This window comes from Myotis yumanensis, unplaced genomic scaffold, assembly GCF_028538775.1.
Source record: "Myotis yumanensis isolate MYYU_CA2020_CCGP unplaced genomic scaffold, mMyoYum1.0.hap1 SCAF_9, whole genome shotgun sequence".
NCBI lineage: Eukaryota > Metazoa > Chordata > Mammalia > Chiroptera > Vespertilionidae > Myotis > Myotis yumanensis.
In genome coordinates, this window is record NW_027223760.1 from 50,872,067 (window position 1) to 50,898,330 (window position 26,264).

The 26,264-nt window shown below is 37.9% G+C and overlaps 1 protein-coding gene across 2 annotated transcripts in view; it reads right to left on the reverse strand.

Annotated features, from left to right (window-relative positions):
• COL28A1 (collagen type XXVIII alpha 1 chain) overlaps positions 1-26,264 on the reverse strand; it is a 143,091-nt gene that overhangs the window by 70,598 nt on the left and 46,229 nt on the right. For both annotated transcript variants that reach the window (XM_070425131.1, XM_070425130.1), the window contains exons 12-21: positions 22,479-22,547; positions 21,330-21,398; positions 16,106-16,174; positions 13,314-13,382; positions 10,046-10,114; positions 5,936-6,004; positions 4,839-4,907; positions 3,134-3,205; positions 2,328-2,396; positions 16-87 (exon numbers count right to left, since the gene is read on the reverse strand). In XM_070425131.1, the coding sequence (XP_070281232.1) occupies positions 16-87; positions 2,328-2,396; positions 3,134-3,205; positions 4,839-4,907; positions 5,936-6,004; positions 10,046-10,114; positions 13,314-13,382; positions 16,106-16,174; positions 21,330-21,398; positions 22,479-22,547 (696 nt within the window). The remainder of the gene's footprint in view (positions 1-15; positions 88-2,327; positions 2,397-3,133; positions 3,206-4,838; positions 4,908-5,935; positions 6,005-10,045; positions 10,115-13,313; positions 13,383-16,105; positions 16,175-21,329; positions 21,399-22,478; positions 22,548-26,264) is intronic.

The following is a 26,264-nucleotide window of genomic DNA, read 5'->3' on the forward strand; positions in this document are numbered from 1 at the left end:
GTATAAAAACCTTACCTTTGGCCCTTCGGGTCCCGGAAATCCCCTCTGTCCTTGATTTCCTTTGCTCCCTTTCTTTCCTTCATCACCCTGACAAAGTAATTAGAAGAATATAGTTGTATTAACAAACCCTCCTCAATCATATAGCAACCATATCAGGGCCACATTCTTTTTAAAAATATATATATTTTATTGATTTTTTTACAGAGAGGAAGGGAGAGGGATACAGAGTTAGAAACATCGATGAGAGAGAAACGTCGATCACCTGTCTCCTGCACACCCCCTACTGGGGATGTACCTGCAACCAAGGTACATGCCCTTGACCGGAATCGAACCTGGGACCCTTCAGTCCCCAGGCTGATGGTCTACCCAGTGAGCCAAACCGGCCAGGGCCACATTCTTAACTAATGCCAATGTTAAAGTGATGTGCCCCAAGCCCAGCTCAGTCACACAGGTTTTGTTGATGTTCTTGAACGTATTGGGTACTTCAGAATTGTTCAGTCTTCACCATTTATTCAATATGATTTAATAAAAAAAATCTAAGTTCAGTGTCCTTCTTTGGGGACCTTTGAATTCACAGTTCTTTTGCACCCTTGGCCTATTAACAGGTGGTTCTTCAGCTTCCATGCTATTTCCGCTTTAAAACATAAAATGAGATATTTTTCAAATTCAGCCCCATTTATTTCTCCATAGGGAGTATAGTTCTGTTGGTAGAAAGATATATGGGCATGAACCTGGAGCAGAGCTAGAAACTGGCTACTACTGTTCCCCAGCCTGGTTGCCCACTGTCGCTCCCCCAGAAGAACTGTTTCATCTTCATTCAGAAACCTCCCAGCATTTCTTCTCCTATAGCCTTCCATAAGCCACAGATCACCTCAACACCACAAATCCAGTGGCCTCTCTTTCCAATGCACCTTCTCCTTGCTTGGGGGGTGGCATGTGCCACCCTTTGAAACCCTTTCTCCTTGGTTTCCCTAACATGGTAACTCTTCTGCTTATCTTTGTCCTGCTCTCAATATTCTTTCTCCAGCTACTGTACAGCATGAAATTCAAACCTCAGCTCTGTTTCTCCCAGATATCATTCATTCTTACAGCTTCAGTTATTAAGTCAAAGGTCTATGTTCCAAAAGTGCATTCTAGAATACATTCGTTCTCTTGAATGTTAGTAGGCAAGAATTTCTATAAGTATTTTTGAATGATGTTAATTAAAAAGATATTCTCTGTCCACATCTCCTTTCCCCTCTCCCCCAAAGATCTTATAATCTGGTAAGTCAATAAATAAGATTGTTTGAAATTCTACAAATATATTTAAATTTCAAATTCTCACATTTAAGGGTAAGGACTCAATTTTAGCCAGTATTTTTTCAAGACATAAACTTCTTAAGCAATCATTTACTATTTTAATACAATTATAAATAGAGTACTAATAAGTGTACAGATTTTACTTTTACAGTGGAGCCTTGACTTACGAGTGTCCCGACTAACGAGTTTTTCGAGAAATGAGCCATCTCTCCGCCAATTTTTTGCTTTGAGTTGTGAGCTAAAATTCGGGTTACGAGCCAGCTTCAGATACCCCACCGCTAGTTAGCGCAGCGAACATCACAGTGAACGCCACAACATCAGCCCAGCATCACGTGTCTCACTCGTTCACGTTAATGATTTGACATACGAGTAATTTGAGTTACGAGCTCCGTCCCGGAACGAATTAAACTCATAAGTCAAGGCCCCACTGTACTTCCCTCATATTGAATTCTTCAAAAGCTTTATATGGGCATTGGTGACTCTACATAAAAACTGCAGGGACATCTGGCACCTTAGAGCTGTGGGTTATGCCACTAATGGTCCTACTGATGAATTTAGATATTCTTGTCATGACATATAAAGATGGCATTCACTAGCATTTCTACAATGTGTGAAATAAATTTATTCCGTGTTGTGAAAGTAAAATTGCCACTTAATAAGGTGATATTTCTTATTACTGTGTGAAACTCCATAAATAAAAAAAATTTATGGGCTTTCAGGTCTCAAGGGTGTATCTCAAGCCTACTTTTCCCTTCCTATGTGTTTTTAAATTCAGTCTGGCTATTTATTAAGAAAAACCTGTGTTGAACTCTTTATATAAGCTGGGTCTTATAATAGATGTTAGGAAATAAAAATGAATAATACATATTTGCTTTCTTCCAGAGCTCACAGGCTAGTATCCATAACTTTAAACCAGAAGTAAACACATTTGACAGCAAGAATAACAATCAGGTTTTTCCTAAGTTGGCTCCTTAGTGTCAGGACCAGAACACAGGCAATCTGCTTCCCCGGCACTGTCAGTTCCATACCTTGGAGCCAGGTTGTCCTTTTCCAGGTGCTCCCTCTGGGCCTCTTGTTCCTGGAAGCCCCGCTTCTCCCTGAAGGAAATGATACTGATGTCTTAGCTGACCCTTTGTAGACAGTATATATCAGCCCACCTTGTCTCTTCTCATGGCCAGTGGGTTCTCTGCTGAGACCCTCCAAAGCAGGCCCGACCTTAACTCTACTCTCAATTAATTTGGAAATTTACCAACTTGAATTAATTAATATCAAACTCTAGTTTAGCTCAGAGCAGTTGGAAATATGAAAAAGGCCAATTTATTCGCTAATTTCTTTTGCCTCATCATTCACATTTGGTGGTTTGTGTTTTTTTAAGAAAACAAGGAAGATCTTCAGCCTTCCCATCTGCTGTTTTTCACTATTTATATTGCAAAATGAGTATTTCACATGTCTACTCAAAGTGCTTTAGGAAATCTTTATAATGGCCTTACTTACTGAATACATTTGCAGATGCTTCTTTTAGAGGGGAAAAAAAAAGGTGTTCTTCTCTAAGTTTAAATGAAAGTGCTTTCTAGGAATCCCAGAAAGACTAGGTCATTGGAGAATGCCATGTCCAAAACACTGAGAGAAGGCAGAAGGTGTGAAACACTACTTTTCTTTTGGCTTCGTGCTCTCTTTCTCTCTGGAGTCAGTGAACAAGGAAATTTAGACTTGTGGCTTGTTGTTGTTTTTTAAGACTAAGTTTGTCCTGGATGGTTTAATTTGAGGTCCTGTAGGACCAAGGTATAGTGTGGTTCAGTAGTTTTTACCCTGGGTAATATGGAAACGTAGTTACCTTCTTCCCAGCAGCTCCATCTTCCCCTGGCACGCCTGGCAGTCCTGGGAGCCCTGTTGAGCCTGGCTCCCCCTGGTGGATAAGCAAAGATTTTATTTCCCAGGAGTTCATGTTTATCATGCACCCCCATTTTGCAGTACCTGCAATTAGATAGATATATCTTATAGTGTCTGAGAAAAGCCTCTAAGCTGAGAAGTCTAAATAGTAATTACTAATAATCAAACTGTTTGACCTTGGGCAAATTACTTAACCTCTCTGGGTCTCAGTTTTGGATTATGTTGTTTGTTATTGGTTGAATTGACCCCAAAAAAGATACATTGAAGTCCTAACCCGTGGTACTTGTGAATGTGACCTTTTTCAGAAATAGGGTCTTTCCAGATGCGATCAAGTTAAGATGCGGTCGTTAGCGTGGGCCCTAATCCAGTATGACTGGTGTCCTTATAAAAAGAGGAAAACGCCATGTGAAGATAAGACACATAGGGAGAATACCGTGTGGCAACAGCGGCAAAGATTAGAGTGATGTAGCTACAAGCCAAGGGATGCCAAGGGTTGGCCACCACAAGCTAAGAAGAAGCAAAGACGGATTCTTCCCTACAGGTTTTGGAGGAGGGATGGCCCTGCACACACTTTGATTATTTTTTCTAGTCCCCAGAACTATGAGACAATAAATCCTATTGTTTTAAGCCACACAGTTTGTGGTACTTTGTTACAGCAATCCTGAGAAACAAATATAAAAGTGACATGAAAAAATTGGGAACTTAACTTCCAGCTCTAATGCTCAACAGTTCTACTTGCTTTCAAGTTAATTTATGATTAAGAATAAGTTTTTTAATATATTCAGAGAAAACACATGCCATTTCAAACAGTATAAAAGTGTCCTTACTACATTTATTACAAGCAAAATATATTAAAGATAATTGAGGGGCATTTCAACTAAACCAAACTAAAAAAGCTACTGAAAAAAAAGTACAGTGAAATTATTCTATGATTGGGAATCCATGTATGTGGACAGCTAACTGTATGCATTCTTCTATGTTATTTTATATAAGGCACTTAAATCTCCAAAAATTTGATGTCTATGGAGGTCTTGGAACCATTACCACCACAGATACCAAGGGACAACTTGCTTTAGGGGAAGTCAAAAGTTTTTGTAGGGAGTCCACACCTTTATGTTTCACATTGTTCAAGGGTCACCTTAAATTCAAAAAATATGCAAGTTGAGATAAGAGTTATGTAAAAGTAAGGGAAACAAATAGCATGTTGTCATATAAAATTACTGGGTAACAGAAGTGGGCTGAGCATACTTTAGATTTAGGGAATGGATTGCTTAGGAAATCATAAAACAAAGAAAGGGAAGTAGCCTTTACTGAAATCCTAACTACTAGGTGCTTTGTTTTATAATATGGCAGGCAATAATGTTCTAAAGAATCACTCTGTGCCAAAATAGAGTCTGTGCTGCTAATAAATGAATAAGTAAATAAATAAAACAAGCAGCAGTCATTACAATAAACCTATTTTGGTTTTTCTTTAACAATAAAAGTTATACTGAGCATCAGACCCTTTTCTGAATAAACACTCTACACTGGTAAAGAAAGGAACAGTTAGATGACACATGCATGATCTATATTTCATTTGAATATAAATGAAACTTTACATAATATCACATAAATCATCTAAATGCTTCTGAGCAGCACGGTCAACTCACCTTTGGACCTTGTACTCCAATCCCCACTGGTCCTCTAGGGCCTGGAGGTCCTAGCAGGCCTATTTCTCCCTAATAAGGAAAGAATATTTGAAGAGTATTTGACTAAGGCAGCAAAATAAAAACAACATACTCCTTCTTTGGTCTCCTAAGAGTTGTCTTATATCAACAAAATAAGAGAACACTGAGCTTCATGTGCTCAATTCATATATATACTTTACCCCACCACATTTGGACTGTGGAAAGATCTGGCTTAAAGTATAGGCTATGTAACATACTCAAAATTGATTGTAAGGACCCCCACCCCCCCCCACCCCCATAAAGAGTCCCTGGAAATGATAGTTATATTCTAGAACAAATAAAATTGACACATGAAAAGTCAAGATGACCGATGATCAAAAGCAGTATCATAACCAGAGAGAACAACCTGAGCTTCTGATGATGTGCCCCGAATCAGGCATCTCAAGGACAGTAACAGCAGTCTATTGAGCTGCTTCTCACATGGGCATCGCTAAGGAGTGGGCTTGAAGGTGAGACCTCTCAGAGACGTATTTTATTTATTTAACAATGATTAATGATTTTTTGAAGCAACATTAAGGACAGCTAATTAGAAATGGGTATCATACCTTTCCCCAGGGATAAATAATAGTTCTAATTTAGGAGATAATTTGATTCCTGTTTATAGAAAATGTTTATTTGTTGGGTCATTTCTGACTCCATATCTTTAACTAACTGTTTTAGCGGTTAGACCTACTGTGGAAGTGCTGGTGAGAATAAAAATGAGTCAGTCCAAAGAGGCATGTAACCACAGGTAGTTCCTACTGATATTACTGCTTGAGATGCTAGAATAGGGTCTCATAAGTAAAAGTAACAAAGAAAACAATAAATGAAGATTGTTTAAATAAAGCTTCTAAGAGCATAAGGAATATATATATTACATTTTCTACACCATTAGGATTATCAGTAGATTTTACATTAAGTAGAGATCTCTGACTTTTAAGTGCATTTCATCTGCTGCCTTCCAAATGCCTGCTCACTGCCCCAAAAACAGCCAGTATATTTATAGACATATGAAACTCCTTTCTCATTGAGAAAGTTACCTTGGAACCAGGTGAGCCCTGTCCTGGGGGTCCTTGAGGACCAGGGGGACCAATAGGGCCTTGGATTCCCTTTAAAATAAAAATAAAAAATTTAATAGTATTAGTGAAATTAAGAAGAAATGTGGGTAAGAGTTTCCAATCCTCTAAAATGAGTTTAGTTCATGTCCCATAATGAATTACTAATAATAGTAAATATTGGTTGAATGGGATAGCAGAGGCTGCTAGGTGAATCATGAAATGCATTCTCCCTTCTCCCATGGTAAGAGAAATTTCAGCTGGCCCACATGACTGCCTGGAATAAAGACCATGTTTCCCAGTCCCTGTGGCAGCCAGGTGTTGCCATGTGACTGGGTTCTGGCCAATGGAACGGGAATGGAAGGGATGTGTGTAATTTCCGGTCCATGCTAAAGGTAGAAGCATGCCTCCTCCTCCCCTACATCCGTTTTCCAGTGGATGAAGTGAAGACATGGTGTTTTTCCCATGGAGGAAGAAAGCGCACCCTCAGGATGGCAGGCGGACAATAATGAAGAAGCCTGACGCCCTGATGAGCAGAGCCACTACGCCAGCTTGGAGTTCTAAAGAAGAGCAGTAACTATTCATCTTGTTAACCCATTTCACATCTCAGTCACATGCTAGCAAACCAGCTGTACCAATTGGTATTTATCAAGATGTTAAAATGAAGGTTTGACCTAGGTTGTAAGAAGCGATAGGCAGCAGACACTAAACTGATACATGTTCAAACATCTGACTCTCCCTCATGTTGTAGGTATAAAAGGGGGAAGGAGACAGCATTTATAAAGTTCCCTGGAGAAAGGAGTCATGAAATTTTTTCTTTGGAGAAGATGAGAGGGGTTTAAGTTGCTTTGTTCGGTACCCCATTCGAGAAAGGGGGTAACCACTTGAAGATCTTGATATTTTTTTAAACAAACAAAAAAAAGTGACTGAATTTTATTTTTTAAGAGCCCTCTTTTGATTGAATATATTGGTTAATAAAGTTCTATAAGTTACAATTCTATAATACATCATCTGTATATTCTATTATGTGTTCACCACCCAAAGTCAAGTCTCCTTACATCACCATTTATCCCCCTTTTACTCTCTTCTACCTTCCCCCTCCCCCTTTTTTCAGCCCCCTTTCTCTCTGGTAATCACCATACTATTGTCTGTCTCTATGAGTTTTGTTTTGCTTAATCCCTTCACCTATTTTACTCACAAGGGCCAGCGTCTGACTCGTGTCTAAGAAAGCTAAAGTGGACTGTGATAGTCCAGAAAGAGCTGGTGTGGGATCAGCCTGAGCATCAGGCCTTGTGCAAAGGCCATGTGAGTTTTTTCTGTGGACCAGAGTAGACCTGGAGCTGTTTTGAGAACTGTCCAAAAGTGTCTAAAAGAGTAACAGAACTCCAACAGAAAGAGTCGGTATAGAGTAAACCTCCAGAAAAGCAGAGGCTGATGGGAGAAATCCTGGAGGAAGAGAGTCCTTCACCCATGTCCTAGGAGGAGCAAAAGCAGGGGCCAGTGCCGGATCCCCACAAGAAAGGGTGTCAAAATCAAAATCTGCCAAGACCAGAGGACCCAAAGCCGTCTGACAATGGAGCAGTCAAGAAAGAATTTCTGTACTGAACCTCTCCTCCAGCCTTGACTCAGCCGGGAGGGGGGAGAAGCAGATACCTTCCCATGGACCACAGGATCTCCATGCAGCTCAGACCAGATGAGGAAAGATTGAAAGGAGGATTTATACATCGACTAGATAGTTTTTATTGTACAATTAAAACTGTGATTTGTAACTTAGAGCAACCCTAAAACTTTCTATTAACTTAAAAGTGATAAGAAAAGTCTATAGCCTGGTGATAATTTCTTTCTGTGGTAAAACAAAGAAAAATCTTCCCCTAATGAAAAAAAGTTTAAAGGGATGATGAGAGAAAAAACTAAGATTTTGTTTTGCTTGCACCCCACAAACCATGGCAGTGCATATAATGGTTACAGAAATGATTATTTTATTGAAAATGTTATGTCCTTTCTCTAACTATATCATACAACTGCTTGCTCATTTTAAAAAGTACAATTAGTATTCCCTTTCTCTGGTTGATGAAGATGAAGCAGTCTAAACAATTTAAGAAAGCCAAGTTTTAAGATATTGAGCCTTTATAAGAAAGAATTCTTCTTAACTTTTTCAGTAGTCCACAAGTAGCATGCAATGGGACAAAGAACCAAAAAATTTCCAAGGGATGTGCCTATATGCGCATATACATGTATATATGGTTATTTAGATTCTACTCTGTTTTATAAAAATTTGATATTGTCAAGTCTGCAAATATTTAATGAAAATCTGCAGGCCACTTGAGGGATATTATATGCTAGTTGCTGGAAATGGAAACAGAAGTTCCCTCATAAACAGATGAATGGGAAAATGCATTTCTATATGGAAAATAGAAAGATCTAATAATTACAGGAATTCAATGGATAAACATGTTAAATTAAGGATAAGAAGAAAAATGAATAACGGCATGAATTAAGGTTAAAGTTAAGTAGAGTTTAGATCAAAGGATAAACAAATTTGTTTCTTGCTCAGAGTAATTTACAAAGAGCACATTCTATTCCATCTCCTACCCAGTAGGGCTTAGCTCCATGTGGACCTTTCTACCTTAAAAATTGTTTTCTATTGGAAAAGAACAGAAGGGAATGAGAAAACCAAAGAGGTTGAGGAGGTCTGAGGGCTTTTTTAAGATAAAGGAAAACAACCTCCAGGAAGAACCAATATTAAAGGCAACAGGAAGCTGCAGGTGGGAGGTCCAGAACTTCCAGGCCATCTGGAAAGACTTGTCTTTCTTTGAACCTCATTTTTCAGCCTGATGGTGGTGACTCAGCACCAGGAGCACCACAAGACCCAGGATGTGGCAGCACTGTCCAGCCACTTCTGGGATTAGAAGGTAAACAAATAAACTACAAAGCCTGAGAATGCCTGGTCACACAGTCAACCCCTATGGAGTCAAAATGTACAGCTCTTAAATATTTTCTAAGCATTTATTTATAGATTTATCTTGGCTTCTCTTGCACCTTAACCCTCCTAATGTACTACACTAGGACCTCTACCAAGGAAAAGGAAATGGAAAAAGGAGTAAATCCAACTTTGCTGTTGCTTGGATTAGCAACAATAAACATATACTCAATAATTAGAAGACAGTCAGAAATAACTCAGAATTAATGTCAAGAAGAAGCTTTGGAATTATCTCATTTTTAAAATCCTTTTCTTCTCCCACTATCTTATATAAAAGAAGCACTATTCATTCTCTAGGTAGTAGAATAATTCAAACCTTAACTCTAAATTTTAACCAAACTGATTTGCCATTTTTTAAGCAGAAGGATGTTCAGCATAAATTTGGATATATTGGTTACTTAATTCAATGAGATAATGTAGGTAAAAGCATACGGTCAAGAACAACTCTAGATAGGACTGTTATATTATCTTCATATTATTCAGATCTAACAAGATTATCCAGCTTTCCCAGTAGTTCTGGTCAGAAGATTTTGGAAGCAATTTCAGTCATGAATGTAAAGACAAGCTAACACATCTTTTCTTTATTCTGACCAACAGGGGCCAAGTGTCATTTATAAACTCCGTTTGTGGCTTGTGTCTATTCAGGAATGGTGCCCCTTAAAATCAAGTCATTACCTCTGATTCTGGATCTTGTTTTAAATTTAACATTTTAAAGATTGGTTCATGGCTAGGGGGTGGAAGTACTACATACTGGCATTAAGAGAGAGTGCAATTTAATCACTCACAAAGCTGCAAGGGGGTGGGGAATAAACACACAAAGCAACAGGTAAATAAACTATTGCTCCCGAGGGATACTAAAAATACAAACTATTATCCAAAAACTCCTATCCTATTAATTAGGTTTTAAGGTTAAAAGTTACAGCATCAAGAAATTCACTATTTTTTAAGTTTGGAAGTTCTAATAAGATCTCACAAACCATCTTATCCTTTCCTATATTCACTTTGGGTGTGAATTTCATTGCAATTTAACTATCAAGTACACTCATTGGTGTTTGCAGGACTGGCCTTCGATGAACTCCAGCATTGGGCCAGGAAAGGGCAAGAGCATTGATTACCTGTTCCCCTTGACTCCCAACTCCGGGGATGCCCATTGGTCCTTGGGGTCCCACAGGTCCCAAGTCCCCCTGTATAGAAAATAAATCAGAAATATAACAATAAAATGAAACTTAATTCTTTCATACTTTGCTAATCTGGAATTACGTTGGATTCAAATCTATTTTTATATCCTTAAAAAAGTTCAACATGGAAAGTTAGCAAACTCCTTTTAAACAGTTTAGTTCAAACTTGTCAAAATAGTTAATTATGTTTTACTATTTAGTCTGAATTGGTGAGAATTTGCACCAGTTTATATTTATCAGTCATTTTTTCTCATAAAAATCAAAAGTTCCTGAATGGTTATTAAAATGACACACTTTCTGTTAGGCTCATAACAGAAATGTTTAAAAGTATAAAATTCATAGAGTCCAAGGAAAACAGGATTTGAGAAATAAATTGAAGCAAAATATTGTAAAAATCTCTAAATACCTTTTCCCTCCTAATCCTTTTAAAATGCATTTTGAAAATTAAGAAATTCTCTAAGTTAAACACAACAAAATTAAAGAACATTACCTCTCCCCTCCATGAAATAAATTTGGGAAACAAAATAAATGTTATCATTAAGAAGAATATCATTTATCTATCCTTTGTGTCTTTCAACAAATATTTTATGTGTGAAGGCATAATAAGGTCTCTTTCGTGACTAATGAATGCTGCTTGGTTAGTGTGAAAGCAGCCATAGATGACACATAAATGAACAGGCGTACCTGTGTTCTAATAATACTTTATTTACAAAAACAGGCAGCCAGCCCCACATTTATTTGGCCAATGCTGGGATAAATAAATATATTTTTATGAACAAAAGTACATCATTAGATTATACTGTTTATACTATTACAAAGTCCGTTGAACCTGTCGCTAAAACATGCCCTGGGATATGCTTCTCAGTGTTTCACTCTGTATAAATCCCAGTCTAAATAAGTATCAAGGAAGGAAAATGTAATGGAGTTCAGTTCTAATTCAGAACTGGATTATTCTGATTCATAACTTGATTGCCTGTCATGTGGCAGGCATTGCGCTAAATGCTTTTCATTCTGTATCTCATTTAATCCTCACAACAACCCTCTGAAGGTAGACATCCCCATTTTCCTGATGAGGTTAAGTACACCCCATTCAGTCGCAAGATTCAAGTCTACTCTCTCTGACTACAAAACCCAACTCATAACCACTATTCTGCAAATATTCAGTATACCCAAAAGAGAGATCCTTTCCTGTGCATTGCTATAGACACTTAAAATCTATATCAAAACTACTTCCTTGTTTCGTATCAATTTATGTATTTGAGAGCCCTTAACATAGAGGTGTTTATCTTATCACTTGAAACAGAGGCACCAAGTCTCTGAATCTAATATATATAAAAGGATAGAAAAGGAAGAAAGGGAAGAGAAAAGGAAGACGGTTTGATTTGGTAAGAGGATAGCAGATGATGGCTTTGCAATTACTCTGTGATAATGTCCTGATATTTCCATGTGTTTTCTTTGCATGAACTCCAGGTGTAAAAATAAAAATGCAATGTCAATGAAACCTAAAAAAGTTAACTTATTGAACTCCTAAAACATGATTCTATTGTACTCAATTTTCACTGCTCCAAAGGAAGAAAGCGCATCTTACATATTTTTAGAGTATTTTGGAGCTGAAGTTACAACCAAGAGTTGTACTGCATCTAAAATTTGTATAACTCACTATTTCCCACTATCTCTACTATTTAAACACAGATTCCCAGAAGAGATGGCTACCAGTAAATAAAAGAAATAAGTACTTCAAGATTGAAACACACTTAAGGTAATCTTGAATATCAATCATTATTCTAATATAATATATAATATAATGATATGCTTAGAGGTTGACATATAAATGACTCCAAATTGACATGAGGTCTCTGTTTTTTTGTGTATTTTTATATCTCCCATTCTCTGTCATCATTCCCTTCCCACTGTATTTAGGACATTATCAGCCTCCAGTAGCTTCTATCACTGGCCTCATCCCTACTTCTAATCTGGATATAATTTGTGGCTATTTTAAAGAAGACAAGTAACTAGTGAGAAGAAGGCAATGGCAGGTAGGCCGCAGGGTTGAACATAATTTTCCAGAACACCAGTGTCAGACATAGCCATTCTCTGTGGTGAAGCAAAACTTCTCCATAGTCATGTCTGAGCACAGACAGAAACAAAACAAAAAAAACAATGTCCAAATTTCTCAAAAGGGATCAAACATCCTCCTAGCCAGTGATGGCGAACCTATGACACACGTGTCAGAGGTGACATGCGAACTCATTTTTTTTGGTTAATTTTTCTTTGTTAAATGGCATTTAAATATATAAAATAAATATCAAAAATGTAAGTCTTTGTTTTACTATGGTTGCAAATATCAAAAAATTTCTATATGTGACACGGCACCAGAGTTAAGTTAGGGTTTTTCAAAATGCTGACACGCCAAGCTCAAAAGGTTCGCCATCCCTGTCCTAGACCTATACTGACTGAAACAGATAACTGCTACTTCTTTACCAATTGCAACTAGCCTGGCTCCATCTTTCTCTCTTCCTAGGTAAGATTCATTAAAATGCCCAAATTTAAAATTACCCCCACTTCCTGAGAGCATCCAGTTCAGAGCCAATTCATACTTTCTTAGACACTCGCCCAAGCCACCTAATATATAAACCCAAATTCTATGAAAAAAAATCTCTCATCTTACTGAGTTGTGATAGGTTCCCACGGTATGTGGCCTCTCTCACAGCAGAATCAATAAACCTAAATTTGTTCAATTATAGGTGGATTCCTGTTGGTCCTTGCTGGAGAACATCAATGCTAGTTTTCTTAAATGAGTTATCTTCTTTCAGCCTCCTTTTAAAGTAATATTTTTTAGTGGGAGCCTAAGGTTAGATATCGCTTCTGTAATGAGGTCAAGTCATGTTTCAACAGCTATTTTCTTAACTAAGTAGAGGTCTATTCTGCTAATGTTTGGCTTCAAAGCTGCTTGGCTGACGATAGGGATACTGGAAGTCAGAACCCAAATAAATGAGACATTACTATAAATATATAACATGGGAATTTCCAGATAATAATTCATCTCTACAATAATATACCTTGCATATACTTGATTTACAACTAAGTTGACACCTGTATGGTGTGGTTGTCAGGTTGTATACAGTTTATAAATGTACATACATAACAAACATTTTTAAAAACAATTTTACTGGCTCTCTTCCATCCTATATCCTATATGTATTACCTTGTCCCCTTTGATTGACAGGCCTTGTAGTCCTTGTGGGCCAATTGGACCTTCAGAACCTTTTTCACCCTGAAAATATATGAGAGCGACATCGGTGCACTATTAAAAATCAGAATTTTAAAACAGTTAAAGCATTCAAAGCAACCAAATTTACAGCTCACTGCAAGTGGGTAATTCTAACTGACACCAAGATTTGTAACTTGCAAAAAAAAATTAGTCTTAACTCTTAAATAAGAGGTACTCTGTCCAAGCAGAACACATATGAAATACCGGTAAGGTTGGAAAAGAGCTCTATTCCCAAAATAGTCAGAAATATCTGGGGATGAGGAACCTAATCAATCACAGAGTACAACTCGCTGAGTCAGTCCTCTGTCTCCTCAACAGTGCTTTAACTATACCCGTCACACAATGGAAATGTGTCCCTCACATTAGTATATGAACTAATACTTGCTATGGTTAAATTATTAAATGTTTTATATCAGAATTCATACACATTCATTGAAAATTTAGTTTTAAAATAATTAATGTAAAATCTTCTTGGATTGAATCACATGACCTATGTAATGTAATATCAATGAAGTTATCACACTGCATTGGTATGAAAAATAAACCATATAAGCAATCAAAAATAGTATTCATCTCATGAATTTATTTGAACTGTGAGTAAAATCAAAGGACATTTGCAAGAAACATAGAAAACAGGAAAATATCCTTTGTGTCTCTATGTATTCATGGTATAATCACTTAAGTCCTACATCATGGTAAGCAGCCCCAAGGAGCACATATAGAAAACTCCCTTTGGTCCTGCTGATTGGGGAATAAAGTAGTCTGAAAAGTGGGTTCTTCTGGTCATTTCCACAGAACATAATTACATACAGCCGACCCTAAAACAACCCTGAATATAGTGGGTTATTTGTTTGAAGAGATAGAGGGCAATGCACTGTGTGGGTTACTATGAGCAAGAGTGTATCTTTATATCATGCAGTTGAACTTGTCACTAAGACATGCCCTCCTGTATGCTTCGTAGTGTTTCACATATTTATTTCTCATTTATTTCTTTACTAGATGCCCTGGGGTCCCTCGGCCTGGCCTGTGAGGATCGGGCCAAAACTGGCTCTCTGACATCCCCTGAGAGGTCCCCGATTGCAAGAGGGCAGTTCTCAGGTGATGCATCCCAGAATCAGGCTCCCTCCTCTCTGGTTCTGGGTATGTCACCCGAGAATTGCAGCTGCCAAGTCATCACAGCTCGGCAGCTCCTGCGTTGAGCTGCCCCCTGGTGGTCAGTGCACATCATAGCTACTGGCCAGGCACTTAGCCTTTTATATATAGAGATAGTAAAAAAAATAGATTATAAAGAGAAGTAATTCTGGCTATTTAAGTTTTCCAGGTTGTTTGGGCTACCCATATATAAAAATTTACTATATAACAAAAAATAATTCAAGAAACTATGTATTATAAATCATTCTGAAATGTAGTGCTAAATTGCTAGCCTCTATATCTGATAGTGACATATTGGTTAGTCAAGGGCATGACTAAAGTCCCCTTTACCTAACATATCATTTTCATTTATTATGACAAGTTAAAATGTGTTAGTTAAAAGGGGCCTCTCTGAAAATTCAACCCAGCAGTCTCTCAAAACTTAGTATGAATTATTTGTTGTAGCTAATTAATTTCCCTCTAGCTGAAATATGGTTTCCTCATAGGTCATTGAATATTGATCAAGACAGGAGAGGCTAAGAATGAGATGTAGTTTTAGAGCGTGCAGCAATACTGAGGAGGTCAGAACCTAGGGACCTGACTGAATACCGTGGAAGGTCTTAGTCGCTTAGAAAAGAATGTGTGCTTCTCTGGGCAGTGTGTGCGCATGCACATGTGTTTGGGGGAAAGGCTTTAGAAAAGAAGGAAAAAGACTCCAAAATTTATCCTTACTTACTCTCAAATTTTGTTGATGCCACCCAAAGTATCTTGGAAAATCATTTCCCATGATTTCCCATGTGGCCTTTGGCAAAGGTGCCACAGATTTTGAGTAAACAGCCTAGACAAGGGATCAGCAAACTAAAGCCCAATGGCCAACTCCAGCTCTCTGCCTGTGTTTTGTAAAATATAGCTTTACTGGAACACAGCCACACTCATTCATTTAAACTACATTGTTTATGGCTGCTTGCATGCTACAACAACAGAGTTAAGTAGCTGCAACACATACCATATGGCTCACAAAGCCTAAAACATTTACTGCCTGGCCTTGAAAGAAAAAATTTGCCAACCCCTGGTCTAGAGGAACTTGAGCTCCAAGAATGATATATGGGAAGCAGTGGAGATGTTTAAATTCTCAATTGCCAGGTAAAAGATTGGTTTTTCATACCATTTTGCTCCTTATAGTAATAAGCTAATTCCTTTTTTATTATACTAAAGGCAATGCTGTTACAAATTGGTTTCTTGTCTACGTTTCACAAAAACAAAGCTGAGAGTAAAGCTTCGTCATAGCTACACACTGTAACTCAACTACCGGTCGTAAAGAGGCTATCACTGTGCTTTAATGACTCCAGTCCAAGAGATTTTTCTAAGTTCACACGCAATAATTATATAAAGTAGAAGTCTGTCAACGACTCATTTATGATTGCAAAATTCACTGTCGTTTCATTGTAAGGGGAAATTTACATATTCCTTCATTTAATAAGGTGAAGTTGGTCAGGAAAATACTTGACTTCTGATAATTAGACACAGTTTTTAAAATTTGTAATTCATGACCATGCAAGACAAAGCACTTTTCCTAGTACAGAAGGTCTTGTTACCTTTGGTCCTGGGAAGCCTTCTCCCGGTAAGCCCCTCTCTCCTGGCATTCCCTCGGGACCACGGGCACCCTGGATGGGATAAAAGGGAATGAAGAATAAAGAAAAGAGGAGGATCATGGGAGGAGGGGAAAGGGAAGGGAGGAGAGGACGGGGAAAAAATGGTTATATTTCAGTTCACATGGGCATGATGTAGTCCTATTAAAGTCATTAGTAAGAATCCTTTTAGTAAGCTTCATAATAATCAGGAGAATTATAGTTGTGAAAAATAATATTCCCATCGTATTAAATACTTGTTCCACTTGGTTGGCATCTGATTATCTATTCCGGTGTCCTCAAATTAGTGGGAAATGGAAATTAAGTGATGTGTTAGAATAAAGTACAGAAAATAAACCCGATGAGGAAAGGCTAACTTCGAGGACTGCATGGCTGGAAACGGATGCAGAGTAATTTCAGAGTTGCATGGGGGGGACTGTGAAGAAATCACTGCACAGCTGGTTAAAATACTGAATTCTGTTTACATATATTTTAATTTTTATCCTCATAAATTTGGACTCAAACTTGAAATCTTTCAAGAACTAGTTGAATCCACTGGAGATTTATGTGTGCATAGAAATCTGGATCAAGGAAAGCATGATTTTCAATCTCAATGATTAAAATTAAGAAGTCCATGTAACCGTTGCTCAGAAAGGCACTAGGAAAGGTGCGAACTTCTCACATAAGAAAAACAACAGTTTCAGGCATTGACGTGGACTGACTGGAAAGTTACTCACCGAATAATAAAAAACAACAGTAATGCACTCACTTAAACACCAGGAATTTTAAAAGGCTACACATTTTCCCACTCGGTCTTCTTAGCCAGCAGGCCAAAAAGTAGAACAGAGACTAACAACAGGAATCTTAGAAGCCCAGACTGGAGCTTTCCCTTGAATGACTCTAAAAAGATAATTAGGGCTCACTTGCCAGGGAAGTAAACCTGAGACAGAATAAGAGCTCCTCTGACCGACCTTGGAGCTGGATACACAGTCATCCAGGGTCATTTAAGAGATGCTTTCTGGTAAAGCCTGGAAGCAGAACCAGGATGGAGCATTATGCTAATCAGTGACTGAGCACCGTTATGGATTTGTAAGAAAAAAAGCTTATAGCAAAGCTTATAAGAATTGTATATCAGTATTTGTTTTTTATGTTTTTAAAATATATTTTTATTAATTTCAGAGGGAGAGGGGGGAGAGATAAAGACAGAAAGAATCATTGATCGGCTGCCTCCTGCACGCCCCACATTGGGGATCGAGCCCGCAACTGGGGCATATGTCCTGAACGGGAATTGAACCATGACCTTCTGGTTCATAGGCCAACATTCAACCACTGAGCCACACCATATATGATATATTCCCCCCCCCCCAATATGATATATTTTTAAAGACAGTCTTCTTTAATATTTATGCATAGCCAATTTAGTAAAGACTTTAATTAAAATAAAAAGCTAACATTTAATTCCATTTAAATTGTTATGTTTCTGGGAAAACCTAGTTTTTAGCAATCCAAGTTCTTAAAGCATTAATATTCATGACAGCTTATTCTAATGTTAGAGTAATTAACTAAGGGGAAATAAATATGACATGAAAACTGGATTGTAAACTAAACAATGTCTAACATCACACACTATGACAAGAAAATATATTGACTGATTATCATGTTCCCCAATGATATGATATATAAAAATATCACAATATACATTAAATGCTAAATAAGTCTATTTTCAAGTTTATTCCATTTTTTTCTTTCATTCGACAAATATTTACCAAATGCCTAACAGGTGCAAGGCTCCATGCTAGGTTCTAAGAGGATCAGACCAACCTGCTTTCTGTCTCATGGAGTTTAGAGTCTTGCATGATCATTAAAAGCAGATTCTGGTGTCCTTTGGACTGAGGTTCAAGTGCCAGCTCTGCTAGGTAGTATTGGCAGTGTGACCTTACACAAATAAGTTCCTCTCTCTAGAGCTCAGCAAACTCATCACAATGGTGGTAGCAACAGTACCTACCTCAATCTCAATATTACTGTAAGGACTAAGTCAGAGAGATTTAAAGCTTCTACAAATGAAGCACTCAATAAATATCTGCTAGCACTATCAAAATTATTTTTCTTGAATGCTGCAGTTGCTAAGACTGTCCTTTTATGGACATTTTGACAAAGAAGGTATTCTCCGCATGAATGGGTGACATTAAGTACGGAGAGAGGCACGCTGCACAGAACAAATGCGGACCCTTTCCTTCTGCATTTCTAGAATGCCTCAACTAAGGTGAAAGTGAAAATAATGGCGGCTTTTAGGAGCCATATGTTCCAAACTGCTGAGAAAAGAGAGCAAATGCTAGTGAGCAATCACTTAGGAGCATTTAAAAATACAGAGAGCCAAGGTTCGGTTACTGCAAACCGTCAGGGTAGTATTCCACACCACCACTACATTCTCAAGTTTTCTAGTTGAGTGGTCAGGATAGGAGATGATTGTTAACCTCAGAAGAGAAAGAGCAGGTACTGGGTTAGATTAACTATATTTTTAATTTATGAAGACAGCACCAATGGAACATTTTTAAAGGACAGAAATGCTTCTATAAAAAACTCAGTATCCTTTTCAAAGGCCATGAAAATCAATTACAACTATGGCGTACTTATTTGGTGTCTAATGAACACCTCTAATGAAAAAATATAATGGAGGAACCTAATTATCGGTTAACACAGTCTAGTCAGTGAAATGCTTTATTTGAAACATTAGCAAGATAAAGTATAATTACCCATTATTTTCTTACTTTCCTTAATCTAAATAGTGTGGACAATAAACAAAGTGGTTATAATATACATTGCAAGCATTAAAGGTAAATATCTTAAATAATAATAATAATAATTGTCTATAATATTCACACATGCCATGTACTTTATTTTTGACTTCAAAGTAATTACAGTTCTACTTCAGGGAGTATTTTCCTTTTACTGATAGCGCTCGAAATAACCTTGCACAGAAAACAAACAGATCACCTGAGATTCTGAATCAATTTATTTTTCATGAATCAGTCACCTCTGAGACCAGCACAAAACAAGTGGTAATCAAAAATTAAAGCTGGTAGTTTCTGTATTTGTTACTAGACCATAGAAATAAAATTGATTTTGCATGTCCAGCTTGTATCCCATGACCTCAATTATTAGTTCAATTATTAGTTCTAGGAGGTTTGGTATAGATTTCTGGAGATTTTCTATGAAGACCATTATGTCATCTGCAAATAGGGACAGCTTTAGTTCTTTTTGAAATCTATGCCTTTTATTTCCTCTTCTTGCCTATTGTTCTGGCTAGGACTTCTAATACTACATTGAATAAGATTGGTGAAAGCAGAAATCTTTCTCTTGTTTTTGGTTTTACCACTTCACCACTGAATATATGTTAGCTGTAGTTTTTTGTATCACAGAAATTCCCTTTTATTCCTAGTTTCTGAGAGTTTTTATCAGGGCTTATGAGGGTTTTGAATTTTGAATTTTGTTGAATGCTTTCCTGTTTCTTTTTTATATGATAATGTAATTTTTAGCCTATAGTACAATGTACTATTATGATTACTTTTCAATTATTAAATCAGTCTTGCATCCAGGAATGAACCTCATATGATGCTGCTGTACAATTCTTTTTATATATTGCTGAATTCTACTCGCCAATATTTTGGTAGGATGTTTGTGTCTATATTCCTGAGGAATGTTGTTCTATAGCTTTCTTTTTATGTGTTGTCATTGTCTTGTGTTGGTATTGAGAGAAAACTGGCCTTGTAAAATAAGTTAGGAAGTGTTCTTTCCTCTTCTATTTTCTGGAAGAGATTATGTGAACTTGACTGTACCCATAATGTTTTATGTCTTTGCAAGAAAATCTAAAGCAAGTGTAGCAAAATGTTAAGATTTGTCTATCTGGTGGAAGTTTACTAAATCCTTCTCTGTTATTTTTAGCAGCTCATTTTTAAAAATGTATTTATGTAGCTAATTTTTATTCCCACTTATTCAGAGTATTATGAAAAAATTCTTATTTGCTCCAGTTTTTTTAAAGCCCAGATTCTCTGCTGTACTCCCAGAACACATGGCGATCTACATGAGCCTGTGTCTTTCTTTCTAGCTGATGGCCCTCCAGTTTTCTACACTTGCAGCCTCTCCAGTGAAGAACCAGCAGTGTCTGCAAGAAAGCTGATTTCTTCTCTCCCAGGGGTTTACCTTTAAGGGCACTACCTAGTTAGCAGAAACTGAGACTTGATCACTGGTCTCTAGATAATCAGTGCAGTATATCTTTCCTCATTGAGATGTGTTCTTTTTTGAATGTGTGCACAGACATTAGTGAAAAGCCTAACCCTCAAACAATATGCTCCCATTCCACTCACAGCCTGCAACCCGGAAGCACGTTTCTGTTACTACTTACACGTGAGGTGCTATGCCATGCAAAACCAAATTGGGACACCAACCATGTTTTCATTTGTACCCCAGTGAGTCAGCCACTTTCTTTCCTAGGGGAATGATTACTTGAAAAATTAAGGAGCTTTTTATGCTAGAATGGTCATGTTTTATTCATTTCCTCTTTAGATCTCTTTTGACAGAAGTATTATTTTTCTTTTCCAACAATAAAAACTTCAAAGTTACATGAGGTAAAAACTACAGATAACACAGGTCTGGCCTGTCTACCATCCTTCATACCAGCTTTAGAGCACACTCACAGATTAGGTAATGAGAAGTCCTCATTGTTGGTGAGTTTCTCATGGTTACAGGAAAGTAAATTACAGGCATTAGGCCTGAATCCAGATCTCGTATCTCCTAGGAAATTTCGACACATAATTCTTGAACAAGCTGACAAATCTTGTAAGAGATTACAGTAAGAGAGAGCAGTTGTACATATCATATACATACAGAGTGGGGCAAAAGTAGGTTTACAGTTGTGAGTATGCAAAACAGAGTTTATTCTTGTATTATTACTTATTAATCATTGTACTATTTTCCATATGAACCACTGTAAACCTACTGTCTGTATGTGTGCGCACGTGCTTCCCTATTTTAATTATGAAAAATGACCTTGTATCTGGTTCTTGCATATTTACTATCATTTGTTTGTCCAAAAGATACAAGATGGATTAGTTGAACCATTTTTCTAGCCAGAGGGAAGATGTAACAACTATATTTGTCCTTCCTATTCCATCTAGAATTTCTGGCTACTTACTGGCTGGCCTGGCTCGCCAACGCCAATCGGTCCCGGAGCCCCTGTTCTTCCTTCCTGGCCTCTCTCCCCCTAAGAGAAAGAAATGATCAAATGAAAGCTTGAGCTTTTACATAAACAAGAAACAGCACAAAATACTCTCAAGAGTTTAACAAAGATAAATAGCAAAACAGTCAAACTTTTCTCATAAAAAAGATAAAACATAATCTGGAGGAGGAGGAATGGCTTGAATGTAAGTGAACAAATTACCTTAAAATGTTCAGCATCCCTTCTTGTCTAAATGCAATAGGGCACGTTCCGCTTTCAGAAACCATTGGCAGGATGGACTGTGTGTGATGCCTTTCGGTGACTGAGATGACAATGTTCATGCCACTCCTGCCCCTTCCCCACCATCCTGGCGTGCTGCCCTCCCCCACCCTGTCCTCACTCTCCCCCATGTCACCTCTCCTCTCAGTTCCGTTTCACACTTGATCTCCTTCAGAATCCTTCTCCAATAACTGCACCGACATAAACTCCACCTCCCCTGAAGTCTCAAGTGCTATTGTGTACGTGCCATCCATGGGGACATTGTTTACATTCAAAGTGCACTGTTTTGTACTGCTATCTGTTTTAGTCCTGCATCAATGTCTTTTTGTCCCAATGACAGAGAAAATCCATTTAAAATAAACTCTATTAATCCTGCAGGATGCAGAGGACACAGTGCTGGTGTTCTAGTTCCTTCTAGTCCCCGACTAACCTTCCTGACAACATATACTTTTCAGTGTCATGGTTCTTCTGGTTTCTGCCCCTGTCGGCTTATTTACTGTGAGCAGGTGGTAGTTTATCTATTAAGGTGTTTCACATCCCAGTAACATTTTGCATGTTAACATTTAAAGTCCATAAAGAATCAACAGAACCAGATGTACACTGGCCAGAGAGTGGGTATTTGGAGACTAGCAAATTTTCCCTCCAACCAAATAACAAAATACACTGGTGATTCAGTGGTAACTGACCCTGAGCATGGCACTCAGTGTCCAAGCATCCAGACTGTAACTTCTGCAAGCAGCCTCCTTGTACCGTGAGGGCAAGGCTGAGCAGAGTTTAAATCACAGCTCCCCAGGCCCTACAATAAATTCAAAAATCATCAATGGTCAAAGAGACACGGATCTTTACCTTAATACCTTGCTGTCCAATACCAGGGGCTCCCGGAGAACCATAAGGACCAGGAGGACCTGGCTCACCCTAGAGGAAGAAATGGTGATATGTTAGCTCAACTCGGTAACATTTGTTGAGCAGCTTTTAGATTCATAGGGATGTGATGGGGGCTTTGAGGGCAATAATGACACCTAGTAGACAGTCACTTCCCTCTAGTGTTTCTAAGTCAGTTGAAAACACAACATAAACCCAGGGTGGAATTATCCACTAGGCATAGTAGATACATGATTTAGGGCCAACAAAAATGTTTCAATTTTTATTTGTAAAATCAGAATTAAACATAAGAATGAATACATAACAATTCAGTCTGGATTTTATGTGTCTTTATCTTAACTCAGTTCTAAAACACTATTTTTACTTTTTTTGAGGAATAAACCCATAAAAGCAAAGTTTTTAGGATCTATGAAAGTCATAATGCAGCCTCACTTTTACATTCAATAAATCTTTAGTAAGTGTTTCTGGAAGACACATTTTATTTTCTACACAATATCCATCCTCTCTCCTCTTTCCTTCCCTGCTGTTAGAACTCTGAGCTGTTCAGGTCTTAGGCACCTATTCTTTGCCTTCTGGGGTGTAGGATGAATGATAATTGGTCCAATGCAAGTCTAGAATCTCCTTTCCCTTTGCCACTGGTTAGTCTAGGTTGGTCGTTTGGCTGATTCTGACAGGTGTAGGGATCTTACTGAATGCAAAGAGAACCATTTGCCCCTGACTCTTCATCCCTGCTTGGAGCTGTACTAGCTGTCTTGTAGCCAGAAGGCAATGATCTCTCAGATGATGAAGAGGACGCAGCAAAAACTTCAAAGAGCCTGCCTGGCTGCTGGAGAATCTCACTAAGCTACTGATTCCACCCTGGACTACCTACCTTCAAACATTCTGTTTACTCAACAAAAAGAGTGCTTATGATTCAAGTCACTATTAGTCAGGATGTCTGTTACTAGAAGCGAGAGCATTTTCAATGAATGCTGTCTACCATGTAGCAGGCATGGCATCAAATTCAGTCCTTATAGAACTGAATGAGAACATCAAGCTCATTGAATATCATACAATGCACCAGCGAGGAACCTGAGTCCCAGAGAGCTTACCTCAGAATCGGTTGATTATTAGAGTTTCTGATGCTTTGCATTTGAGTGGGTTGAGTTTAAAAGTACCTTCTGTTCATCCGTTTGAGTACAAGTCAGTCTGGCAGATAAATCAACTCCAATCTCCCACTCTCAAATTCAAGGTTGCACTTATTTGTCTATATCGATCAAATTTTCTGGAGCAGCCAGGTAATTGCCATTGTTATTTTGACATGTTCTTGGCCATGGAATTTCTATCTATCTAATATCAGACTAAAACTTATCCCTCAACTTGAAGTTGTTCTCTTAATCTTAAAGTTTGATTTAGCTGCTAGAGAAGATTCCATTTCCTAAGGAATCCAAATTTTCACTTCAAAGAACCTTTTCCTTACAATTTCATGTGCTGTCCATTCAAATTGGAATCTCCTTGCAATTATACTGCATATGGTGACTCTCCATTACTCAGTAAATGAACACCAACTACTTCTATATGGAGGGTAACAAAATAAATACAGAGATGTTTAAGACATAGTCCCTCAACTCAAAGGACACTAGTTTGAAAGGTAAACACACTAATAAAATGATAATGATAATAGTTATAATAAGCCCTAAGTTCTCTTATTCTATTTATTCCCTGTCCTTTTTTATATATAATTTGGACCTGTTATGGGTTAGATTCTTACATATTTTATATGTAATACATATTATATATTTGGAAGAGAATATATAACCTACTTAGTACTTGCCTATATGTTTGATCTAAAACAAATGTTTCCTCTGGCTATGCACAAGGCATCAGTTCAGTTGTTACCTTGAAATGTGTAAATCAGGAGAATCAAGAGGAGAAGTAACTGTCTTACTCTTGAGCCCAAGATCCCCTTTTAGTCTTAGTCAACTACCAATAGCAACAGAAATTTCTTATTATTGCTTTTTGGGGGAAATTATGAGGATCTGAAGCTTACAAAGGGATTGTTTTCCCTTACCTGAACACAGACAACCCCATAGCAACATATATTCACATTTCCTCTCACCAGTCACATGATAACTGTTTAATACGTGTATACTCAATTAATATTCATCAGGAGCTAGCATTTCAACATAGGACCTGCAGACCAGTATTTCCCTACAATGAATACCAGTATTTACCTTTTCATACTTCCCTTTTCCCTTTCCTACAAAGATTCCTGAGGTGCTTTAAAAAAAAAAAGTGGTCCTGATTGTAAAGTACCATAGCTGGGTGAGGCAGAGCAAGAAGAGGAGAGTCGACATTCTACTCGGAATGATTTTCTGGGAATTTGCCAAGGCAATATAGCCCTAGTAAGACACCAGGCTTGATTCCTTTTCTGCTATTATTCTTATCCCAAACCTCACCAAAGACGTGCATGCGCGCGCGCACGCACAGATTGAATGCCCCAAGAATTACTTAAAGTTTCTCTACTTCACTTTCTTTTACCATCAGAGGCATGCACAAAGAGGACTGGGTAAGAGTTGTGGCCCCAGAGGGGCTGTTTCCCGTGACCTCCATATGAACGTGAATGTGTGTCAGCATGTGTAGGGGCACCACAGAAGTTAGGTAGACCACTTCGGTCCTCCTCAGAAATTAAGGACCTCTATATTGTGGACCTCAAGATTGAAGGAAGCCAATGATTAATTAAACCAGCTATTTCCAAGCACTGTCCTGATACTTTATATACATTATTTCATTTAATCTTCTAAAAACCCTAGGAAATAGGTATTTTTCCACATTATGGTATAGGAATATAATTTCTACTTTTTAATCTATTTTTCAGCATGTAAGAAATCACAGGGAAAACTATAGCTTTGGAGTCATTCACTGCAGTTGAATCCTAGGTCTATAATTTACTAACAGTTTGAGTTTTCATTTTCATAAGATCCTCATATGCAAAATGAGGATAATTATATCTTCCTTACAGGGTTATTCAGAGGATTCAAGATATTGTCTGTAAGACATCTAAGTCATGACCGTCACATGGTAGCTGTTTAATATGTGTAGACTCAATTGTTATTCATCAGGATTTCCTTGCACAGCAAACTGATGCCAAGTACTGGTTACATAATTGCAGACATAAATCAGATCTCACCTGCACTTTTCAGACACTTACAATCTGGCTGGACAGAAAAATGAACATAAAAAAAGATACATGCATGTAAATTAGATATAATAAAGAAACTAACAGAGCATGTACGACTCCAAGGCAGAAATGTTTAATTCTGCCTTAAGGAAGTAGGACAATTTCATTTGGTAGAGGTGATATGTGCTCTGAACAAAGAAGTAGGAATCATATCTTAGCTGGTAGGAAAGAGGGAACAAAAGTTCAGGAAAAGGAAAGCATATGAGACATAAAACGATTTGAAATGTTATGGGGGCAGTAAACAGTTCTGTGGACTCAAGAGGAGAGGAATGAGGTAATATAAGGGTCACTGCCTGGAGCCATGCTGCCCACTAAAAACACACAGTGGGCCACACATGTGATTTTGAATTTTCTAGAAGCCACATTAGGAAAGTAATAATATATTTTACTAAACCCAAACTTTTCAATGCAGGAGCTGCCCCTGGTGGTCAGTGCCTTTCCACAGGGGGAGCGCCACTCAGCCAGAAGCCGGGCTCACGGCTGGCAAGTGCAGCGGCGGTGGTGGGAGCCTCTCCCACCTCAGTGGCAGC